Source organism: Gossypium raimondii, chromosome 7 (genome assembly GCF_025698545.1).
Source record: "Gossypium raimondii isolate GPD5lz chromosome 7, ASM2569854v1, whole genome shotgun sequence".
NCBI classification, from domain to species: domain Eukaryota; kingdom Viridiplantae; phylum Streptophyta; class Magnoliopsida; order Malvales; family Malvaceae; genus Gossypium; species Gossypium raimondii.
This window is the reverse complement of record NC_068571.1, coordinates 214,417-238,440: the sequence shown is the minus strand read 5'-3', so window position 1 is coordinate 238,440 and position 24,024 is coordinate 214,417. Positions and strand designations below refer to the sequence as shown.

Here is a 24,024-nt window from a genome sequence, read left to right as displayed (position 1 = left end):
CGTTATAATCTGCTAATGTAAACTAACGGCTCAATGACTAAAATGTTACAACATGATAACATAAGTGACTAAAACGTAACATTTCAAACATAAGTGACTAAATGTAACTTGAGTCAAACAAAAGTGACTATTTTGGTAGTTTACCCTTTAAAAAATTAAAATAAGTTTAAAATATGCCATAAGTCCCTATACTCATTGAAGATTTGAATTTTAGTACTTATATTTTTATTTCTAGGAATTTAGTCCCTGTACTTTAAAGATTTTAATATTCGGGTTCAATTGTTAACATTATTATTTTTTCTTCAATTCAATTTCATTACAACATCAATTTTTCTTTTTTAGTTATATGGCTACTAAATGAGTTTTTATTTTTATTTTAAAATGTCACGCCAACAAATTTAACAAAAATTTAATAGTGTTAATAATTGAATCAATTTTGAAATATGCAAAATAGATAAACTAAATTCCTAAAAGTAAAAGTGTATGGACTAAATTTTAAATTTTAAAGAGTAAAAAATCCATAGCATATTTTAACCTAAAATAATATAAAAGTAACTTTTTTAAATAAAAAGAAAAGAAAAGAAAAACGAAAAGGGTTTAATTCATTAAGACTCCGTCAATAATATAATATAACTATATTGGAATCGGTTTAAGGTAGTCGGTACCACATTAATGAGCGTACCATTTTCTACTAAAATTAATATGTATTGGAATCAGTTTGTTTTGGTGTACCATTTTGAATTTATCAATATTTTTAAAAATATATGTGTATAAAAATATTTACAAATATCAAATGAGTGGCATTAAATAAATTTCAGATAGAATATATTTATGCATCGGCCGATGCCAATTTTTTTATTTAAGCCCTTTAAAATTTTAAATTAGTAAAGATAAAATTACACTTTGTCTCCTTAAAAATGATAAAAAATTATTTTAATTTTTTAAAAATTATAAAGATATATGCTATTAAAATGGTGAAATTGCATTTTTACTATCGTAAAAATTACAATTTAATTTCGGCCCCCTAAAAATTTTTTCTGGCTTTGCCCCTGGCTAATGCACAATGTTTCAGTAAAAAAATTTTATTATTTACCAGCATAATGGTAAAAAGTTAAAATTTTTATATTTTTTTATATTACTTATGCTTCACATAGTGAAATTTGAACATGTTTAATAAAATTTACAAATGTAATTTCATTTATTAAAAATTATTTTATTTAATAAATTATGATTCATATATATTTTTATATAAATTTTAAATATTTTATTAAAATGATATCTTGATTAAAATTTATTATTTATTATTTATTATTTCACTTAGGAATAGAACTAATTTTACTGCAAAATGAGACAAAAACTTCTATAGAGAATTAATTTATTGGAGATAATACTTCTTGTTTTATAGTTGTTGTTATAGATGAAAAATAAAGTTGTTATGGAGTGTAAAAATAAAACATGAAAAATTAGTTACACAACAAACTTGATTGCTATAATGAAATGTTGTTATAAAGGGTGATTGTTATATAGAGGGTTAACTGCAGTTCAATTTTTTATAATTTTGTATCACAACTTTTACAATGTCACTCATTAGCCCAAATACTTTATTTTGATTAAAATGTTGATGTAGCTTTTAAGGGTTGTTAAAACTAGTAAAATTATTTGTTAAATTCAAGTCCATTCAATGTCATTTTTTGTTACATAGCAACCAAGTGAGTATTTTTTTAATTTCAAAAACTCACCATGAATTTAATGAAGAATTTAAGGTGTTAACAATTAGATCTTAATCTTTAAACTTGAAAAATAGAGACTAAATTTCTAAAATATATAGATATTAGATTTCAAATGTAAGAAAAGTACATAAACTTTTTAAATTGCATGAATTTCATTTTCCGAGCCTAAGGACGAAATCATCATTAATTAAAAATATAGAGGCAAAATGGTAATTTTACCTAAGATGTGACTTGTATTGAATTGAATGTAAATTGTATTAAATTGATGTTAAATTTACTCGAATAGATCCGGATAGATCAAAAAACGGAGTTAGATCATGGAAAAGAAAAAGTATCGAATTAGTAGTTTACAAGTCACAAACAATTGTCGAAGTAAGTTCGTATAACTTAATTGTGTATATTTATATGCTTATATTGAGTGTTGAATATGTAAATTGTGTAAATGTCATATATGTGTATGTAATTGATCTCATAACTGAAAATCTCTGATAAATAAATAAGTTCTGTTTGGATAATGAGATTCGATGGATACAGGGTTTAGTTTCCCGAAATGGTAGTGCTCCTGCACATGTTGCGGACATACCGAGCGTCCCGTTACAAGCCCTCTCAAGCTTTCCGTTATAGTGTTCTTGGGAGTTTCTCGTTAAATGCTCTTCGGAGCATCCCGATCAATTGTGACCCTACATGTGTTGTGGGCACACCGCAGCTCTTATGAACGTCCCGTTATATGGCTCTTCGTGAGCTTCCCGATTAAAGGCTCTTTGTGAGCTTCCCGTTAGTGCTCGCAAAAACTTCCCGTTATATGGCTATCCGGTGCTTCCCATTAATTGCTCTTCAGAGCTACCCGTTAATTGCTCTTTGGAGCTACCCGTTATAGGCTTTTTGTGAGCTTCTTGTTATATTGCCTAGATAAGCTTCCCGTTACAAGGCTCAATGAGCTTCCCCTTATAGTGCTTGAGAGACAGCTTTCTGTTTAAGTGCTCATAAAAGCACTTCCGAATATGAATTGACGAATTTATAGTGTTGTACACTTCAGGTGTACTACCCAAGTATCCATCAAGATTTCAAATGATTCAACGAGTGAAATTCTGACATGAGAACATGTGAAATCAAAATGAAACTATTATTTGTATATGCATGAAATACTTGGAAACTCGATACCAAAAGAAAAAGAAATAGAAAAAGAATGAGAGAAAGAAACGAAACAGAGAAGGAAAGAAAGAAAAGAAAAAAAAAAGAAAGAAGGAGAAAAGTTAGGGTTTCAAGGGTTCAAAGCTCAATTGGTTAGTCAATTTAGTCCATTTTCTTGTAATTTTTATGTTTTTGGAATCCCGGTATTAAATACTACCCAACCCATGTCAAAATTTTAGAAATTATTAAGATTTTATGTGATGTTTATGTTGAATAATTTTAATATTAGGGATTAAATTGATAGATTTTATGTAAGAAATGAAAAAGGATTGAATTGTAGAATAAATTGTAATTGGAGTGTTAGGGACTAAATTGTAAAAATTCAAAATTTAGGGATTTAAGTGAAATTGGGGAGTTAAATCTAGTGTAAAGTGGAATTTGTATGAAAATATAAGATTGATTGTGAAAAAATAAAACTAGTCTCGATTTAGGGACTAAATTAGAATTTAGGCAAATATTGAGTAAAAACTGAAATATTAAATATGAGATTGAATTGTGTTGAATTGATGAATTTTAATTGTTTTAATTCCGTAGCTAACATCATACCGGAATCCTCGACTAAAAAGGGAAAGTTAAAGTCTACGAGGAATAGTTAGGAATATCTGGTTTGTATTTCTATAATCCGAATCTAATTGTTAGTTGTTGTATTTTGATTAAATGTTATGGTAAGTGATTAAGGTGAGAATTATTGTGTTTTACAATTGAAATGGATTGATTTAGTATGTGATGAATTTATTGAATTTATATTGATTGAATTGGAATATATATTGAATATATTGATTATTTGAATTGAAATGAATATTGATTGTATTTGGAAAGTGAATTGAAACCCTATTAACTGTATCGGGCTGAGTCGGATATAGATGGCATGCCATAGGATTAGAAGAGTACAGGGATTTCTTCGACTTCAAGTCGATGAGACACTAGGTGTCAATTTAACTTCGGATTAATTCGATGAGGCACTAGGTGCCAATTTACTTCGGTTTAACCAATGTGACACTGAGTGTCAATTTATTACTTTGAATTATCTGATGAGGCACTAGGTGCCAAACTGGTGTGTTTTGGTTGGATCCGTGTATCCGTCCGAGTCCAAGTCATGTTAATAAGGATAAATGAATAATAAAGTCTAATATTTGATATTGAAATGGAATGATATGAGAAATGAAGTGGAATAGTGAATTGAATATGGTATGGATAAAGTAATTGCATTATGGATAAAGCAATTGCATAAATGAAATGTGATTAAAATTGTGAAAATCTATTTCTATAGCAATGATGGAAAATTTAGTATTGCATGATTTTAAATGTTCAATTGTGCGTAACATTTTATTATACATATTATATTGTTTTACTTTTAAATATTCGGATTATAGAAATACCACTGAGTTTTTACTCAGCATACAATTTTGTTTTCCATGCGCAGGTTAGGTACTTAATTTTGATCACCGATTTAGCATCCAACAACGATCCCGAACTCAAACGTGGTGATGTTTTTCCTTTTGTGTCGGCATGTACCTAGGGTGTTTAAATATTAATCATTTTTGCAGATTGATTGTAAATAAGATTATAAGTTAATATTGGATGGTTATATACATATAAATATGTGTTTATATTTGAGGTCATATTATGGAAAATTTAAGTTAATGTTTAAATGAACATGAAATAGGTAAAATAAATTGAAATTAATGTTTACAAATTGGATTTGAATGATGTTTTATTGGTATGTTTTGATGATATAATTGTGGTACCTATGAAGATACATTGGTTAGGCACCTAAGATGATTGTTTTGACATATTTTGGATGTGTTTGATTGTGTTTTGAATTTTTTAAACGAATGATTTTTGAGTTGCTTATTGTTCAAGCTTGCAGGGAATGGTAAACCTTTTTTCAAAGGTACATTTTGAGTCCACACGGCCAGACACACAGGCTTGTGACTGGACTATGTGAGACACATGGCCTGACTGCACGGACGTGTAAACCCTACAGCTTTGAAAGTTTTTAATATTTTACGAAAAATTCTCTGAGCCTCTGAATTAGTCCCGAATTGTTTCTAACACGTATTTTGGGACTCGGGGGCTCAAATAAGGGACATTATGTATGAATTTAATTGGTTTTTGATTTGAATATTATATGATATTAATATTTAAATTTATGTCTGTTTCATCGATAAGCTTCGGTAATGCTCTGAAACCCTATTTCAGCGACGGATGTGGGTTAGGGGTGTTACACCAATTCATTTATATCTCAATAACATAACAAATATTCAAATTTAACTAACATTAAAATGATTACAGTTCATACAAACTTACCTCGATAATTAGGGGAGTAGTAATATAGTCGAATTAATCTGAAGCTTTAGCTTTTCCTCGATCTAAGTCTGAACGTGGTTTATCTTGATCTAAATAGATATTTTCAATCAATTAAATACTTATAATATTCAATTTAATCCATATTTCGTATTTATGATTACCAATTTTCCCTAACATTTTAATTTTTCACAACTTAGTTCTTAAGCTTATAATATAAAATTTAACCATTTTAATTTAAATCCATGTTAACCCTAGAGGCAAGGGACCTTGATACAACCCATATTACCATAATTTCATAATAAAGCCTATAGTTTTACAACTTTAACAATTTAATCCCTAATTCCGAATTCATCAAAAATCACTTAACAAAACTTGTTTATTTTTCAACAAAGATTCAAAATCTATCAACTAAGATCAAAACTCTTTCAAAATAATTCATGGTAAGTCCTTCAACCTTTAAAAATTTTACAAATTAACCCTTGAGCTAGCTAGATTAAGATAAAACGAACTCAAAAACATAAAAATCATTAAAAACGGGGATTGAATGCATACCATGCAAGAAGAAAACAAAACCAAAGCTTTCCCCCTCTTCAATGGTGAAATTCAACCAACACAAGTGAAAATGAGAAAGATGATAACTTTGTTTCATCTTTCTTTATTTAATTTTTCTTTTAATTACTCAATTACCATTTTAACATTTAAAAACTATTAAATTTTCGACAAAACCTTATCCATGCACATCCTCTAACACCTTAAATGGCTTATTTACCATTCAAGTCCTTTATTTTAAGATTTCATAGCCATTAGACACCTTTAACTAATAGAATTCAAATTTTCACCTTTTACAATTTAGTCCTTTTTACTTAATTAACTACTTAAACATCAAAATTTCTTAACAAAATTTTAATACGACCTTAAAATATATTCCCATAGACATTAAATAAATAATAAAATAATAATTGTGGTCCCGAAACCATTATTTTCGATATCACTGAAAACGAGTTGTTACAATATGACCAAGTTTGGATCAAAATTTCAGGTGTGAGATAGATAATTTACTAAGGGTTTGGACATGCCCAAAACATAAAACAAGGTACTGGGACAAAAAAATACAAGTTTTGGAGGTGTGGCTTTAAAATTTGCTTAAAAACACTTCCATCCCAAACATCACCAAGTTATATCATTAGGTTCTAAATCATTTCAATTCATTAACAAAAACTCTTTTAAACTTAAATGTATCTCATGAGCATGCCAAGTCAATTAAAAACCAAAACTTAACTTGAGTAAATCAAAGATATAATTACTATCATTTTAAACATAATTATTCAAATGCAAAATCTTACTCAAAAGTCCCAAATATTCTAGATTATGAATGAAAAACAAATCAAGTTTTCAAAAGAATAACCATCTGAGGTACATCTACCTTAAACATACAAGTGTAACGATCCGATTTCTAGTGGCGTTAGAAAACGTGGTTTTAGAACTCTATTTCGTAAATCGAGTCTATAAATATTAAATAGGGATATTTATAGAGTTAGTGTATAAATGAATTGGAATTTGATTAGTCAATTTGGCTGAAATTGTGGTTAATTAAGGCATAAAGACTAAATTGTAAAAGTTTGATCGCTATAGATTTTTAATTAGGAAAATGCTTGGGGACTTAAGTAGCAATCACCCAAAGGACCTAAATGGTTAATAAACTACTTTTAAATAGCTAATAGTGGATGATGATGCTGAATGTCATTAATTTAGCTTAAACATTATTGAAGTTAATTAAATTTGATTAATTAAGCTAATTAAGATTAATTAATAGACTAATCAAAATATAAAAGCCAAAGCTTAGTGGAAAATGTTATCATTTTCTTTTTTCCCCAAGCCATGAAAAGTAAAGATAAAAAGAAAAGAATAAAGTTTAGGGTTCAAGCATTCGACCATTAATTTGGTAAGTGCAATCAAGTTATTTTCTTGTAATTTTTATAGATTTGAGGCTATGGGAGCTTTATTTAGCTAGCCCATGTACCAAATTTTGAAAGTTTTAAAGTTTTAAAAAGTTACCATTGTTGATTTCTTGAAGAATTAGGTGTGAATTTGATAGAAAATAAGCTTAGTTTAAGAAAAAGACTAAATTGTAAAACTTAATTGTTGATTTCATAAATTAGGGATTAAATTGAATAAAATAAAAAAATTTCATGAAATTTTGGTAGGAATAGGGTCCCTAATAAATATATGTGAAAAGAAATTTCAATTCGACGCTCTAAATCGAAAGTTATGTTTGTCCCGACATTAGGGGCTAAATTGAAGAAACTAAAAAATATGTATGAATTTAAATTTGAATGTGATTTGATATGGAATTTGATACTGTGTTATTTTTGAATTATTATTCGTAGCTAAAGACGACGTAAGATCGTCGAGAAGGACAGTAAAGGTGAAAGTCGACGACGAGTGATGCGAGCTTTCGATTTGTATCTTTATGACTCGAGATCAATCTAATTATTGCATATTCATGTTAAATTTTATGATTTTGTAACGAGGTGAGTATATATGTGTTGTTATATTTGCTTTGGTTCTTCTGATGATACACTTACGTGCTAGTATATTTGTTTCGGTTTATCCTTTTAATTGATTATTAAAACAATAAAAAAAACATTTTGAATGGAGACTTTTTCGACTAAAATACCAATAATTGTTTTTTAAAATTACGAAAATAGGCTGAATTTTTGAATATCTACGGGAATGGGTCGATTTAGGTAAAATGCTTCCAATTGGAAGCGTTTTTAGTGGAAACCCTGAAAAACGCTTCCAGCTGGAAGCGCTTTTTATGTGTCACTAGTGAAACGCGTTCAACTGTAAGCGTTAATGAAAAACGTGTCCAGCTGGATGCATTCCCCCCAACGGCTATATTAAATAGTCGTTGCCCCTCAACGGTAAATAAAAAACTATAAAATCCCCTACTAATTTCTCACAATTTTCTATAAAAAATCTCTCAAATTTCTTAAACCACTCTCAAAATTCTCTCAAATTCTCTCTTAAATTTATTACTAAAATTGTATTTCTATCTAAATTAGATTATTATTAGATTTTTTATTAATATTTTCTTAAAATATTTTTATTAAAAATAATTCGTGTTCTATATAATTAGTAATGGCCGGGTCTCTAATCCGTCTTGATGATAAGCACATTTTCGTCAATCAATTGCATTTGGTAAGAATAAATTTTAACAAATTTTAATTTTGTTTAATTTTTTTTATTTCATTGTTATATTTTAACTTAATATTTTGTATATTTATTACATAAATAGGCAGAAGATCAAATTCTACAATGCCATATTCATAATCTACCCGGTCCTCCATCACCGTTGATTGAACCATACTTGAGGGAAGCCGATTTTTGACATGTGGCCCTTTTAGGCCGGGGGTGTAAGTTGGACCGAAAACTCCTAAGCGTATTGGTGGAGATGTGAAGACCCGAGATGCACACATTTCATCTTCCATGTGGCAAGTGTACAATCATTCTGGAGGACGTGCATTTACAGTTGGGTTACCGATGGATGGCTTGGTAGTTATCGAGTCTGTTTACTTTGCTAATTGAGGAGTCGTAGGTGGTGAGCTTTTGGGTTCAGCTTCGGAGACAATTTACGGAGGTTGGATTGAAATGGTTTGGATACGAAAACCTTTTGCGGGGTTAGATGAGGATTTGACTGAAGTGAAAGGAGAATAACACGCTCGGGCGTACATCCTTCAAATCATTGGGGGTATCCTGATGTCGGATAAGTCACGAAATCTAATCCATTTAAGGTGGCGCTGAAACTCATCGATTTTAGAGGAGCGGACGAACTTAGTTGGGGGTCTGCCGTGTTGGCGACATTGTATCGGGAGATATGTTGGGTGACGCAAATAGGAAAAATCAAAATCGATGGTTGCATTTTACTACTGCTAAGAAGTTATTTAAATAGGTGGAACCATGTGTTGAGTCACGCGGGATTACCTACTGAGCTTCAAGATATACGGCTTCTATTAAACCAATGATCACAAACGAAGGTAAGTATTTCTTTAAATTTGAACTATATAATCTTAATATAGCCGATTTCGTATTTTGTAGTATATATATAACTAATGTTTTTATCATGTTAATATAGTTTGAATGAACACCATATGAGGATCCGGTAATTCGAGAAGTCATCCCCGATGAATTCTTTGTGAATCCCAATGCCTGGCCCATGAAGGTCCTCTTGGTAGTGTACGCTACCGTTAAGATATACGAGACCAATAAAGTGTTGCGACAGTTTGAAGTCTAAAAATTAATTATCGTAGAATCTCAAGACCTTGATGATCTACATCCTATCAACTTGTAGCGGCCAAATGAGAATTGGCTGGTATTCCACTCCTAACATACCAATATGTGGAATAATCTGTATGATTTCTTACCTACTCGCAAACTTATTATCATTCCTGAGTTAGCATACAATCTGGAGTACATGTTATGGTTTAGGATCCATGGCAAGCCATATTTGCATGGGGAATAGGCGAGGCATTGACATCCTCATACGAGTAAGCCACGACGGCCCCTTTTAAATCCAAGGGCTGGCGAGGCAGGTCCATCATCAACACTTACACAAGAATTAGCACTGACGGTTGTAGCACTGATGCACATACTACCCACTATTCAGTATGTACCATCTTATTTTGGTGCGTATTCTAACCCTATCATCTTCACACAAGCACCATATGTTGCATCACATTTTTCTTCTTCTAGTCCTATGTCAGGTTGGACTCTTGGACATTCATCCCTGATGTATTACACGCCCATGCAATCTACTTTTCAGACGACGATGATATCAACAATGACGTATAGGTCATCTATGTTTTAGGCGCCGATGAAGAGTCCAATTGTTATCTCATCGGTGTATGAGACTCAACATAATTATGCTCATTCTCCATTTGTGGCGTAAACACCTCCAGGATCTTTGTTTTACCAAGCTGGGCCATCTTCCCAACCACCTATTCCTAGATCGAAGGATGCACAATGGAAACTGAGAATGCAATGATTGTAATCGATTGAAGGCGAAGAAGATGAGCTACCGAGACCATAACTCCAACGACCACAACCCCACCCTGAGGCTGAGCTAAAAAGGAATCCAGCACGTAACTGTCGACCACCCCGATGTGGCACAAATTCTGATCAACATCTGTATTGATTAATTTTATCCTTGTATCGAACGTTTATATTGTATCAATGATTTTTACTATTATGTTTTTAGAGGAATATTGTATCATTTAACAAAATTAAAGTTGATATTTGTTATCATTTCACAAATGAAAAGGTGATATTAGTTATCATTTTATAGAACTGCGTGTTTACATATTATAATGGAATTGATATTTGTTTTCTAGTTTGCATTGTCCATTTGATGTGGACATGAAGACATTGTATAGCCCAGGTTCCAACACCACTCGCATAACCTTGGTTGGTTTGACCTATCCCGAATATCTATATTGTCACATATTTGAGTTGACGTCAGTCAACCTTTTGGTTTACGACACAATGACCTATCGGGTAACAACTTAAATAGAGCATTCGATACAAGTAGCCACATATACTCATCTAGGACTGGTGGGAATATGTGTCTCAATACATTGTATAACTTTTCTAATTTGTACACTTTGTCCATAAAGCTCATGGGATCCAAGTGTAGATTGCTACATGCTGCAATTGCATGAGTGCAAAGAAAATGAAATACGCCAAATTTTTCATAATCAGAAGTCCTATTTTTAGATGTACACAGTATACTCCCCCGACAATACCATGGTTTGGTTTCTCGAACTCTATTACTCGAAATCATAGGTCTTCACGCAAGTGACACACTGAGTGTATGCAGTTCACTTGTGTCGTAGCCTTCTTAATTTGTTTCACCACATTCAAGCACCATATGTGGCCTCCCTGCAATTTTCCAACATAATTCGCCGCTTGCTTTAGGAACAATTTTGCCAAATAGAAGTATGTTTCTTTCACAATTAAGGTTATCGACAAATGACGTGTTCCCTCTAAAACAGAATTGACGCATTCCACTAGGTTTGAGGTCATGTGGCCCTTGTTGTAGGATTGTGTACACTGATCGAAGGGTATGCGAGAGAGTTACCGTACCCCCACCTGGTTAGTTGACCATAAAATTTCCAACATCTCACAGAAACAACCCTTCACGAGCTCATACCCTATCAATAGAAGTGGATAGTGGCAATCACATACAAAAGAATATAAAAAATAATTGGAATATTACAAACCAAAGAATATTGGTGGCGATTACATACCCATGTTGGTCACTTGTGCTCGCTCAGTAGTAGAGGGGTATTTTTTGTAATAGTTAGACGCAACGTGCCTTAGACAGTACCAATGGTGTGTGAGGTCTCAGAGGCTTCCACGCAACGTACCTTAGACAGTACCAATGGTGTGTGCAGTCCCAAAGGCTTCCCTGTCGTTCAATTACGGATAATATTCCAGTTTTCTGATCCGAGATGACACGTATATTAGGTTGGGGAAAACATACCTCCTCAACCTAGACAGAAAGAAATTACAGTCATCTGTTGACTCCCCCCAGTGTTATTGTAAACGCAATTGGCAGGATTCTCCAATTACCATTCTGTGCCACAATCAATAATAGTTGATGGGTATATCTACCATACATAAAGGTACCGTTTATTTGTACCAACGGCTTGTAGTACTGGAATGTTTGAGAGCATTGCTTGAAGGTCTAAAACAGACGGTGGAACACTTAGCATCTACGGAGCAAGTGATCGTTGTGGTACATGGGCCCTATTTCTAGACCAGTTATGTAAACTGGGACGTACCTCTCTAGCACCCGACACCATTGTCATACATTGTTGTATGACGCATCCCACCCACTGTGCATCTTCTCCAATGTATTTTGTTTTGCTATCCACTCCTTGAGGTACAAAGGTATGTAATTTAATTGGCTATGAATATTTGCAATTAAAATTGACACAGAAGTATTTAGATTCGCTTTCACTATTGGTAGTATTATGCCCGCAATCATCTCTGAATTCAACTTCAGATGATCCTATGAAATACCTGCAACTCCACAAGTTCGTTAAACTAAGTAATTCAACTATGATGTAATATATATCGGTCGTGATATTGTACCAGTGGCAACACACGTATGTAGAGTAGTAAACTTTTTTATCATCCACAACCTCGTCTTTTTTTATAGAAGCCATGATTTTCCATGCACATCTACTATCTCGAATTGCATACTTGACCTCGAACTTCTCAAATCAGGATTTAACCACGTGAAAGTTAACCCCGTTCTTGATGTTGTATCACTTCACTATAGTGTAAAAAACCATCTTTAGTGGAAAACTCCTTACCCACTTCCAAATCACCCGAATCCAACGAAAAACTTGTGTGGCCCGATCTCTTATGTGGTAGTTTTGCAAACTCCAACCCGTCCTCTGTCGATAGGTCGACATTATGCATGTGGGCTAGAGGTGAGTACACCATGAATTGTAGATATTCTTCCTCATTTCACCTCCTTCACCATCTTCTGGTTTAGTTGGAATAGGCTCTGGTTTAGAAAATAATGTAATTTCTGAGCCGTCAGCACTAGGCTCCCGAACTAGATTCACATCAGATTTATTGTCATCTTCATTCTCGAACCCACCAACATCTATCGTGTTGGATGTCCTCTCACTAGTAGATGTCGTAAGGAGTACATCATCCATTCTCGTGTAGTTGTAGAAACGTCTAGAATCACTTGTCGGTTTCCAACCATTAGAAGTTGCTGTCATTCCCCAATAAGTATTCTCAGCGTTAAACATTGACCCATCGAGGTTCATGTCCACCCACTAACTGAGTGTCATACAAGGTTCGTGTATTATATTCTACCACCAAAACTTAATTGTTCAATGTTCTACTTCCCACGATTGAAATCTAAAGCCGAGACGGATGAGTGTCTTCCTATTGATAATTTTGTGATATCATAATGAGAACTTTCTAACAAAGTGGTTGGACTATCAGCATTTTCAACCGTTCTACCCTCTTAAATAAGAAAAGATGTTGACGACCAAATGCCTTCATCTAGCCTTGAAAATTTTACCTATAACTCGAGAAACGGTGATCCATTGTCGATGCGCGTTTGCACCATCGCCTCCAAGCCCCTAGCACCTTTGATATCGAAAGCGTCATATCTCACGGGATCAATCGAAGCACAAAATTGATACTTAATAGATGGTACTCTCATCTGACTGGATCCGATGATTTTTTCGCCTAATTTTTTTCTTAAGTTTTAAAAACTCTATGTTTTGGTTAAAAGCCAGTCGTACTGTGTTCTCTGATAAAAAAACCACACTGTTCTCGGTGTCACAGACGTCACCGTCGTAATAAATAATAGCATTAATTCGTCCACTCATTTTTAACCAAATTATCTATTGAGAGAAGTTCGAAACAAAAACATTATGCAAAAAAGATAATGCTTCAAATAAATATTAACACGAAAAATAATGCTTATGCTTACTTTTTATACAAATAGTATCGTTGTTCCAACTTATGCCTTCCCTGCAAACTTCTATTATTTTGAACTTCTTCAAATTTTATTTCCTTGGCTTATGCCACCGAAGGCTGAAATATGTTACATTTATTACCCAAGGGATAACCTCCTATTTGATTTTAAAAAAATTCCCCGGATACTAGGGGGTTGAAATTAGTAGAGAAAAAACGCTCTAAGCAGGACGCATTGTCAGCAGAAGTACTGAAAGCGTCCTAGCTGAAAGCGTTTTCAGTCATTTGCTGACAGTGCGTCCTGCTTGGAGCTTTTTTCTCTATAAATTTCAACCCCCACTGTTCGAGGCATTTTTCAAAATCATTTCAGATATCCCGGGATTCCTGAGATATGTTTTCAGAACCCATCTCGTCAAAAATAATGTACTGGATAAGTATTTAAAACTAGTTCTGCATCCAAACCGAGTACACCGAGTTTCAATTTTTAATCAATTTGCAAAATGAAATTTGAATACACGATTAGTGTAAATATAAATATTTTAAATATCGAATTCAATAATTACAGTTATGATGTTAAAAAAGTTATCAATTTAAAACCCAAAATCCAAACCCTAAACTTTAAAACCTTAAAACCCTAAACAATCAAAAACCTTAATATAACATGGGAAAAACGCTTCCAACTGGAAGCTTTTTACCTAAATCAGCCCAGTCCCGTAAATATTAAAAAATTCAGTTTATCTCCGTAATTTTTAAAAATAACGGCATTTATTGGTATTTTAGTCTCCTTTTCCTTTTCATACAATATTTTAAAATAAAAAAAAGGTTAAAAGTTTGATTAGGAGTCCATTCATTACCAAGAAAAATGAAAAAATGGAAAATTAATGTTAGGGAGTTTTTAAATTAAGGTGATGGATTAGGGGTAGAGGTGCTCATGGGCCGGGCGGCCCGGCCTGGCCCGACGGCCCGCCCGAAATATGGGAGGGTTTGGGTAAAAATATAGGCCCGAAATATGGGCTTGGGCAAAAAAATGAGACCCGATTAAAAACGGGCAGGCCTCGGCACCACTTTTTGGTTCAGGCCCGACCCAACCAACTAGAATATAATAAATATTTTTATTTTAAAATACTTTTAAAATACTTTTTTTAAATTTTTTAAATTTTAAAATTTTTTTAAAATACTTTTTTAATTTTTTTTAATTTTACAATACTTTTTTTAATTTTTGTTTTAATTTTTAAAATAAATTTTTGGTATTTATTTAAAAAATAGGCCGGGCCGGGTCCAGGCTTATGAATTTTTTCTCGGGCCGGGCCTGGGCAAAATTCTAGGCCCATATTTCGGGCCGGATCGGGCCCGGGCCTAGGACCCGGGCCGAAATTTTTTTGGCCCGGCCCGGCCCATGAGCACCTCTAATTAGTGGAAGAAGATAAAAAAGTAAATATAGTGAAAGAGAAAAGTAAAGAAGAAATCAATGGCTAAAAAGGAGGTACTGTTTTAGAACAAAAGGTGAGCCTGAAACCATGCTTCCCCCATTGTGCATGTGGGTGTTGATCCAAACAACTTGCGTTCCTTCCTCATCTCTGCATGAAATCAAAGAATGATGGTTTCAACAATGGAACCAGAAAACGTTCTTGTGTTCGGAAGCATGCCAAAGACCCAGATGATACAAAGTTCCCATTTAGTTTGTTCCAACTTCTCCAAGTTGACAAATGCCAGTGTATTTTACTCTTCCAGTCCTCTCACTTTGATGCTTCCTCTTTTGCTGCTCCAATTATCCCTCGGCTCCGCTGCCATTCTCGTTACCTTTTATCTCCTCAGGCCTTTTGGCCTGCCCCTCATACTCGCTCAAGTTTTGGTAACCTCTCTTTCTCTCCCCTTCCCTTTCCCTTTCCCTTTTGCAATTTTCAATGCAACAATACATACATATCATCATTACTTGATTGATTGTTCGACATACATGCATATCAGGGTGGAGTGCTCCTGGGGCCATCATTGCTATGCCGGATTCCAGGGCTTCTCAACATGATATTCCCCATCAGAAGTTTCTTGCTAATGGATGTAGTATCCACCATGGGTTTTATGTTTTACTTCTTTCTCGTGGGTGTACAGACAGATATATGGCTGCTTAAGAAGATAACAAAAAAGTCGTTCGCCATTGGGTTTTTCTCGGTGGCTGTGCCCATGATACTAACCTTGGGCATGTCCCTTTTGTGGATGCAATTCAATGTCAATCCTAACGAAAAGAAGAAGGTCGATAGCCTTCCGGAAATAGCAAAGGCAGAATCTCTGGTTTCCTTTCAAATAGTATCATACTATCTTTCTGAGCTTAGGGTCATAAATTCAGAGATTGGCAGAGTGGCATTATCTTCTTCCATGGTTAGTACGCTATGTAGCACCTGTGTGGTTACATCCAATATTCTATGGAACCAATCAAAAGATGACCTGTCGCGCTTCTTTCAATCCATTTGTTATGGCATCATCTTTGCATCTCTGGTCTGCTGTATTCTTGGCCCTTTGCTTCTTTGGGAGATGAAGCATACTTTGGGTGGACAACCTTTGAAACAAGGTAACTTAGTTGTGTTGTTCATAGCAGTGCTTATGTCAGGGTTTTGGGGTCATAGTTTCGGCTTAAACATTTATTTTGGTCCCCTTCTTTTTGGGTTAATAATACCATCAGGGCCCCCACTGGGGTCAGCGCTTGTAGAGAAGCTTGATGTGATAACCAACTGGGTGCTAATGCCCTTATTTTTTGTCAAATTTGGGCTAGCAGTAGACATCTTTGCTCTTAGTCTTAAAACTTACTTCAAAGTGCAATTTTTTGCGCTCTTGGGCGCATTTGGGAAATTCTTAGGAGCCTCCCTCTGTGCACTCAGCTGCCAAATGCCGCAAAGGGATGCTATCGTGCTTGGCTTTTTCATGACTTTCCAAGGCGTCATCGAGCTTGACTTGTTTAGGCGTATGAAGCGTAAACAGGTATTATAATATTCCACACTTGTGTATTATCTAGTATTTCTGTCTTAATGCTACATATTAATTACAACACATGTAGGTGTTGGTTGGCATTGCAATTTGCAGATAATAGGTGATGAGGCCTTTTCAGCCATGTGCTTAACAGCACTGATAGGCTCAGGAGTTGTGGCATTAGTTGTACCATGTTTCTACGATCCTTCAAAGAGGTACGAGGGTTACTATGGAAGAACTTTGGCACACTCAAGACACAACTCTGAACTAAGAGTCCTAGTCTGCATTCATGAGGAACAGAATGTTCCATCTGCCATTAATGTCCTCGCTACCCTGAAGCCCACCAAGCAGAGTCCGATTGCTGTTTACATGCTTCACATGGTTGAGCTGATGGGGAGCGCTACCCCACTCCTGATGCGACAAAAGAGGCCTAAAAAGCTGTCTACCAGGACAAGGGGCTCAGCCCCTATAATCGATGCCTTCAAAATCTTCGAGGAAAACCATGACGGTCTTGTCTCCGTTTCCCCCTTCATTTCAGTATCTCCTCCACAAACAATGCATGAGGATGTGTTTCAAATTGCACTTGAAAAAGGGACTTCACTGGTTATGATTCCTTTCTACAAGAAATTTCATGTCGGTGGCGCGGTGTACTTGTCTAAAAGGTCCTTAAAGATTGCCAACCAAAATGTCCTTGATCAGGCACCTTGCTCGGTTGCAATACTTGTTGACCGTGGCAGCCTCAAAACTCTGCATGCCATTTGGGCTGGCTGGTCTTCTTCCGAAGTTGCTGTCATCTTCTTGGGTGGAGCTGATGATCAGGAGGCATTGGCTTTGGCGGCTAAGATGACTGGATGTCAAAATATCAATTTGACACTCATACGAATCATTTACAATGGAGATTTTCCAGATAAATACATGGAGGGGATTCGGAATGACAACGAAAGTCTGGGGCAGTTTCAAACAAATATCTCTGGGAACACTTGTGCCAAGTACTGGGAGGAAGTAGCCAAGGATGGGGCAGGGACTGCTTCAGTCCTTCGCACCCTGGAGAATCAATACGACATTATAGTGGTAGGTAGGCGTCATTACGACACGTTTCCTCTGTTGTCAGGGTTAACAGAATCGAATGAGAACAAGGAGTTGGGTGTAATCGGTGATATGTTGGCTTCCTCAGATTTCCTCGGAAACACCACCATTTTGGTGGTTCAACAACATACTGACAACAGTCATAGCGAGTGAAATGAAATACATACATACATACTAACAAATGTTTTTATGTCAAATGGATGTCTTACATCACAAGTGAGACCATAGAGCAAAACTGACCTGCAAATGGTATACTAGAACTAGCAGATTGATTTATAGTAAGGATAGATAGGCAATCTACGAGACCATGCACCTTTTAATTGAAGAAAAATGACATAACATAACAAGCCAAACACATGATACTATATCAACAAAATCCAGTTAGATTGTTCTAAATAAAATCAAGATAGAGACACAATTAACAAACCATGATCCATGCATCTGCTCTAAATTTCTATATGAATATGAGCACCTACCTAAGGTAAGGAATAGGAAGGGAACATGCATAGCTTTACTGCAGAGATGTATGACGAGACAAATATGCTCAGTATGCAGACTTTGTGCAAGCATTATCATCACAGCTTGTTCAACAGATTTATTGGAGATTTCAATACCATAATCAACATACAGAGACTGATTGTACAATTTGGCCATATGTAATTGCTAGCTGAGCCAGGATCAGGATCAACCAATTCTGGAATGTGATCCTATCAATGCATTCAAAACATAGTATTCGACAGGAAGATCCCCACTTAAGGTCACTTCACCAGAAGCGATCGCTTGCTAGTTGCTTCACGTATCTGTCTCTCCAGAAATCAACCATAAGATGAACTCTCTATGATCATTTCTCAACCACATTTCGCACACCATGCATGACAAGTTAGAAACCAGAGCTGATGTTCGTTGATAGCATTACAAGTTTCATGCTTACTGTGGTTGGTCTTCAGATAGGTTTACTAATAGCTTCTTCTGTGATACCAATCCTTAAGCATAATTACCTTAAAGAATTGAAAATAAATGCAAAGTTCATTACAATTCTCTTTACATAAAAGAAAACATCTTGTTATTGTTAACCCATGTCATGCAGTTCAGGAATTACTTCATAAATAAATTCAGTCTATAAAAATCAACTGTCATAAACACTACAAATCACAAAGAATCATCCAATACAAAGCTCCAACTTCCAAAAGAATTCTTTTCTCTTTGGATATCATGAATGTTGAATTAAATATATTCAAATTTGAATGCTACAACATATATATATAGTGTAGTAGATGAAACACAAGTAAGAGCATGAGTTGCAGAATACCAACTTGGACGAATGAATCATAATAATGCAATATTCTAGCCAACAACTAACAATTTCACTTTTCGTTCTGCCAATTCTGCTTTAGGATGATGTGCAAGTCTCAAATTCCAACTAAAGAAGCCTAAGATGTGCAGTATCATTCAACCGTTTTATCTGCCAACCTGTTTTCCAGGAATGCTGTAATACAGTGACAGAAGAGTCTTCTATGCACACCTTATGTGACATTACGGGGCTGCACTCAAGGAGGCCTGTGATAAGACATTTAATTGGCAGGGAATGAGTAAAAACACCAACAGATGTAGAGGCCAAGGAAGTGGATGGGGAAGAGGAACTCCTGACATTTAAGTCATGAAGGTCAGGCTGATGACTGGCTTCCCGAGGAGACATTTCATCGTCAGCATCATGTTCACCAATATTCGAAACAAATTGCAGCCTGCTCTTACCAGACTTCTTCCTTGATAGCACATGCCGCTGCCTGTCCCAATGGGGTAGTTGAAGAGAAGCTACATCTCTGTCATGAATTGAGTTGGCTAAAGCAGGGTTGTTATGGTGTGTAAATCCTTGACTCTCATTTTGGTGTAAAGAAAATTCAGATCTAAATTTTTCAGGAAGCCCAAGGACAGTCCCATTCAAGAATTGAACCATTCGAAATTCCAGTTGCCTAAGAGATTCTCCAGAAGGTGCAGAAAAATCAGGCTGATATCTTTCCATCAGACTCAAAACTTCAGGCGTATATATTTCTGATCGAGGGCACCCCTCCCAATGGCCCATGTTCAGATCCATAAGTGCATCAGAGGATTGTATCTCTGACACTGCAAAATTCATCTCCTGAATGGTACAAAAGGTCAAGCATTATAGTGAGTCAAATATCTAACTAGGAAAATGCATCTCTCATCTTATCTCATCATTAAAGCTGCCTCTATCAAAAACTAATAATTAGGTGATATCAACTAAGATGTACAAGTAAACATTAGGTTCAAGAATCAATTATTGCTATCACTGCTAAAAAGATAAAAAGCCACAGATCAAAGTCTTTGTTCCTATCAATGGTTAGCCTTCATTTTTGTTTGCCATTTGGCTTTATCAAGGACCATATCCCTTCAGAAATAAAGCTAAAGTTACTGTTTATATACCACTAGTCAAACAAATATAACAGGTAAGCTCATCCTTCAAAATGTTTAGTATTCACAGCACTAATCCAAGGTAAAATATAAAGCAGTTGAAGTTTATTACTAGTATAACCATTGGCTCATTAATGAAGCCTGACCTTTTAACTATTCGACACTTCACTTTTTTCATATTCCTACGAAACTAAGCTGAGAGCGTGGTACAGTTTACTTCAATCAACAATAAAGTAGGCAGTAAAATTCCCTCCAAAAATGAGAGAATTTTTTTCACAGATGGCATCAACACTAAATCTACTTATAGTGTATATACTTTAAATTTGTCATAGTCCACTCACAAGAAATTGAGATGAGTAGATATTTCAGCATAGTTTCCATCTCTTTAGGTGGGCACCCGGGCCTAAGACCATGATATTTTTGACAAAGTATCAATAAGGAATTTGATAAGTGACTCTATGACTTGTGTGGAATTATGTGCATTTGATGTCATAAAGTCAATCTTTTACCAACTTTGCACACATCACCTAGTCTGTTTCATGAATGTTTTCTACTCATAAAGAAAACATGGAAGAAGAAAGAGATTTTAAATGAAGAAATCAAAGAACAAAAAATTTGTGATAGATACAAGATGTACAATGCCTACAAGCATCATCACTAGTTGCTCTCCTCTCTCTTATAATCAATTCATAGCACATAAACTCAGCCTGTTGTTTAATCATTGCAAGAATATTTGAGACGTGTACTACAACATATAGTGCCTTGTCAACAAGTCCTTACTCATAACCTCAAAAAGGCTAAAAAGATCTAGCAGTGTTTGCTACTTGATCCCAGTTCAGCACTTAGAGTTGCATAGCAAGTAAAAGGCCTCTTACCCAAATGATGTTTGTATCTTTTCCAATATGCAGCCCTAGAGTTGCAAAGCAATTTAAACACCTATTTCTTTTCTATTTTCAAGCTCAACAATTGCAACAAAGGGATAAAAAGAAAATGAAAGAATGCAAAAGGAAAATACAACTAAACCAGAGAGAGGAAGAGAGAGCAGTAACTAGAAACAGGATGAAAATCCCAATTTCAATCCTATGCTGATTTGTCTCTTTAGCATAACATGCAGGCATATGGTAGGAGGAAACGCAAAATGGAGCAGGATCTCAGTTTGCTAATGTTATTAAAGAGATTAGCAATCGAAGGTCGAGGTTTTATACTAATTAACAAATTTATAATCCTATCAAACTCAAAAATAAAAGAATGAATTGAAAAGAGTATTACCTGACAAACGGAGAGAGCCATGGATCTAGCCCGATCCAAGGGAGAGCAATAAACGGCATTAAAGGTGACCCCTTGAGAATTTAGGAAGACAGCCAAAGCCCTGGCTTGGCGCTTGCCATTAGAGGTCAAGGCGGCACCGTCGCATCTTCCACCGACAATATCAGGCCTCAAATTCAAATCAGACTCGCCATGGCAAATGAAATAAACCTCAAGCAGCAATCGATCATGGTGGAAAGAGAAAGAAGGGGAGAAAACAGGAGGCGGAGGCAGCGGAGGAGGTGGAGCTAAAACATTATATGGGTCCCACACTTTGATAGAAGGACCCATCCTAGGAGTACCCAAGGAAGATAGTTGTGGAGAGAGAGGGGTTGCTGAAGCGTAACAGGGTAACATTTCCGGCTCCTGTTCCAGTACTTTCTTCACCAAGTGGTTGTTTTCGAGTTGCCTCATGTTGGGTCCTCCTTGGTTACTGTCTTCTTCTTCGTCTTCGTCGTCGTCTTCGTCATCGTCTGGGCTTTCTTCGTGTTCTTCTTCGACTGCTTGAACGGATTGGGTGGAGCCCATTTTTGGAGGAGATGGATTGGGAGCAAGCAAATGATCTAAGAGAGGGAAAGGGAAGATCTAATGGAGCTGAGGCAGTGCATTTTGGGACATCACATGCGACCAAATCTGATAGATAGATGAGAGCGGTGAGTTTGATCTTTCCTTGTTTGATGCGTAAATTACTGATTGATTGGATGCTGTCGTTTCTTTAAGTTACTATATACAAATGATCTCAACTCCCAACTTTCATTTCAACTCTCGAAGTCTAATTCAGACAACTTAAAACTCAGTGGAGGCTGTAATGCAGAGCAGGAGCAGATGCCCAGTCTCAGGGTTTGGACTTTGGTTGGACTGTTTGTGAGTTGTTGTCTTCGCGGCTAAAAACCCAAATTATGTGGAGCTCACCATAACACACCGGCCCACCTTATTCAATGTTGGTCAATCTTATAAGCCCATGTTTGTGAATTGTGATGCTCCTAGCTAGGAGTGTGCATAATTCGGGTAAAACCGAAAAAATTCGGTTAACCAATTGAATTCGGTTAATCGGTTAGTTAACTAAATTTTTTTGGTCAGGAGTCGGTTAATTTTTTTATGATTTTTCGATTAACGGTTAATTCGGTTCGAAATCGGTCGGTTAATCGAATTTTTTCAGTTTAACCGAAAAAATTAATAAATAAAATTATCCAACCCAACTCAATTACCCAACCCAATTACCAACCCAATAAAACTAAAACTAAAGTTTACCCAATTACCCAACCCAATAAAACTAAAACTAAAGTCTACCCAATTATCAACCCAATAAAAATAAAACTAAAGTCTAACTCTAAGTCTCTACCCAATTACACGTGTTTTTTGTTAGGTTTAATGCAAATGGAAATTTTTTGGAGAGAAGAAATAGATATAAATGGAGAATATTAAAGACTTACATTTCAATTATGTGTTAATTTCAAGACTTATGTAATGTTTTTAATTATGTAGTGATTCAAAGACTTATGTAATATTTTTAATTATGTAGTGATTCAATTCGGGTAATTCGGTTAATTCGGTTAATTTGGTTAATTCTTAACCAAAAATAAAAATCATACAATTTTCGGTTAATTCGGTTAACCGACCTAATTAACTGAAAATTTTTTGATTTGGTTAATGTTTTTTAAAAAAAAATTCAATTCAATTAACGGTTAAAAATATTAGAAGGTCGATTAATTCGATTATAGCTATTTCGAATCGGTTAACCGAGCCACTGCAATCAACATAATTATATTGGGATTCCATAGAAGTGTCTCCTGGCCGTACACAGTTCCCATCTACGAACCAGCCATCCGGCCACTGCCACGAATCGACTGTCAGATTGGAACACCGTTTAGCACCGATTGATTGGATATGTCCTACTAACCCTTGCACAACCGCACATGCATCCATGTGAAATCCATACCATTCCATTCACAAATTTTACTCACCAACAACACCTTCATGAATTCCCCATGCACCACTACAATTTAGATATATATTACTAGTAGCTTGCTGGACATTAGAATATTTAATTAGTGATTTAAGCTAACCCTGGGGGGTGCTTATTTGTTTATTAATTCGTAAGTAGATGTTATTAAGAGACAAGAAACCGCACAGGTTGTAAGGTGATGAAGTTGTCTGAGTGTTGTCTCCACAATACCATGTTAACAAGATGACAACCTTGGTTATTCCTTTAATGACCCAATAATTTGCCTCCATCCACCATTGTAACTAATGCTAATTATATAATTTAGTTAACCAATTAATTGTTTAGTAAGGTAAGAGGCGTTGACAATTTGGCACCAACAGGCAACAGCTTTTAAGGGAGATGTAGTTTGGGATTTGAGACACCCAAATTCATTTGCCAACTTTGTCTTTAGCCCTCCACCTTCCCTTCCATCTTACATTATATATAATATTAAATTAGTAGGAAAGAAGGAAAGCAACATTAACACTAATAAATATTAAATAACACTTAAAAAGAGAAGTC

The 24,024-nt window shown here is 35.1% G+C and overlaps 2 protein-coding genes across 2 annotated transcripts; one reads left to right on the top strand and one right to left on the bottom strand.

Annotated features, from left to right (window-relative positions):
- Positions 1 to 15,235: 15,235 nt before the first annotated feature.
- Positions 15,236 to 18,316, top strand: LOC105769991 (cation/H(+) antiporter 15). The gene is made up of 3 exons (XM_012591009.2): positions 15,236 to 15,591; positions 15,705 to 16,709; positions 16,812 to 18,316. Exons 1-3 carry the CDS (start codon positions 15,334 to 15,336, stop codon positions 17,934 to 17,936), a joined length of 2,388 nt encoding a protein of 795 aa, XP_012446463.1. The 5' UTR covers positions 15,236 to 15,333; the 3' UTR covers positions 17,937 to 18,316.
- Positions 18,317 to 18,878: 562 nt separating this feature from the next.
- On the bottom strand, positions 18,879 to 22,351 carry LOC105770008 (hypothetical protein). Its single transcript, XM_012591038.2, has 2 exons — positions 21,483 to 22,351; positions 18,879 to 19,920 (listed from the first exon to the last, which is right to left on the bottom strand). Exons 1-2 carry the CDS (start codon positions 22,044 to 22,046, stop codon positions 19,204 to 19,206), a joined length of 1,281 nt encoding a protein of 426 aa, XP_012446492.1. The 5' UTR covers positions 22,047 to 22,351; the 3' UTR covers positions 18,879 to 19,203.
- Positions 22,352 to 24,024: the final 1,673 nt, after the last annotated feature.

Excerpts from the sequence above, each read along its gene's own strand:
- LOC105769991 (XM_012591009.2), top strand. The coding sequence starts at position 15,334 with ATGATGGTTTCAACAATGGAACCAGAAAACGTTCTTGTGTTCGGAAGC. Across the intron at positions 15,592-15,704 it reads TCATACTCGCTCAAGTTTTG|GGTGGAGTGCTCCTGGGGCC; the intron begins GTAACCTCTCTT and ends CATGCATATCAG. Across the intron at positions 16,710-16,811 it reads GGCGTATGAAGCGTAAACAG|ATAATAGGTGATGAGGCCTT; the intron begins GTATTATAATAT and ends TGCAATTTGCAG.
- LOC105770008 (XM_012591038.2), bottom strand. The coding sequence starts at position 22,046 with ATGGGCTCCACCCAATCCGTTCAAGCAGTCGAAGAAGAACACGAAGAA. Across the intron at positions 19,921-21,482 it reads TGGCTCTCTCCGTTTGTCAG|GAGATGAATTTTGCAGTGTC; the intron begins GTAATACTCTTT and ends TGTACCATTCAG.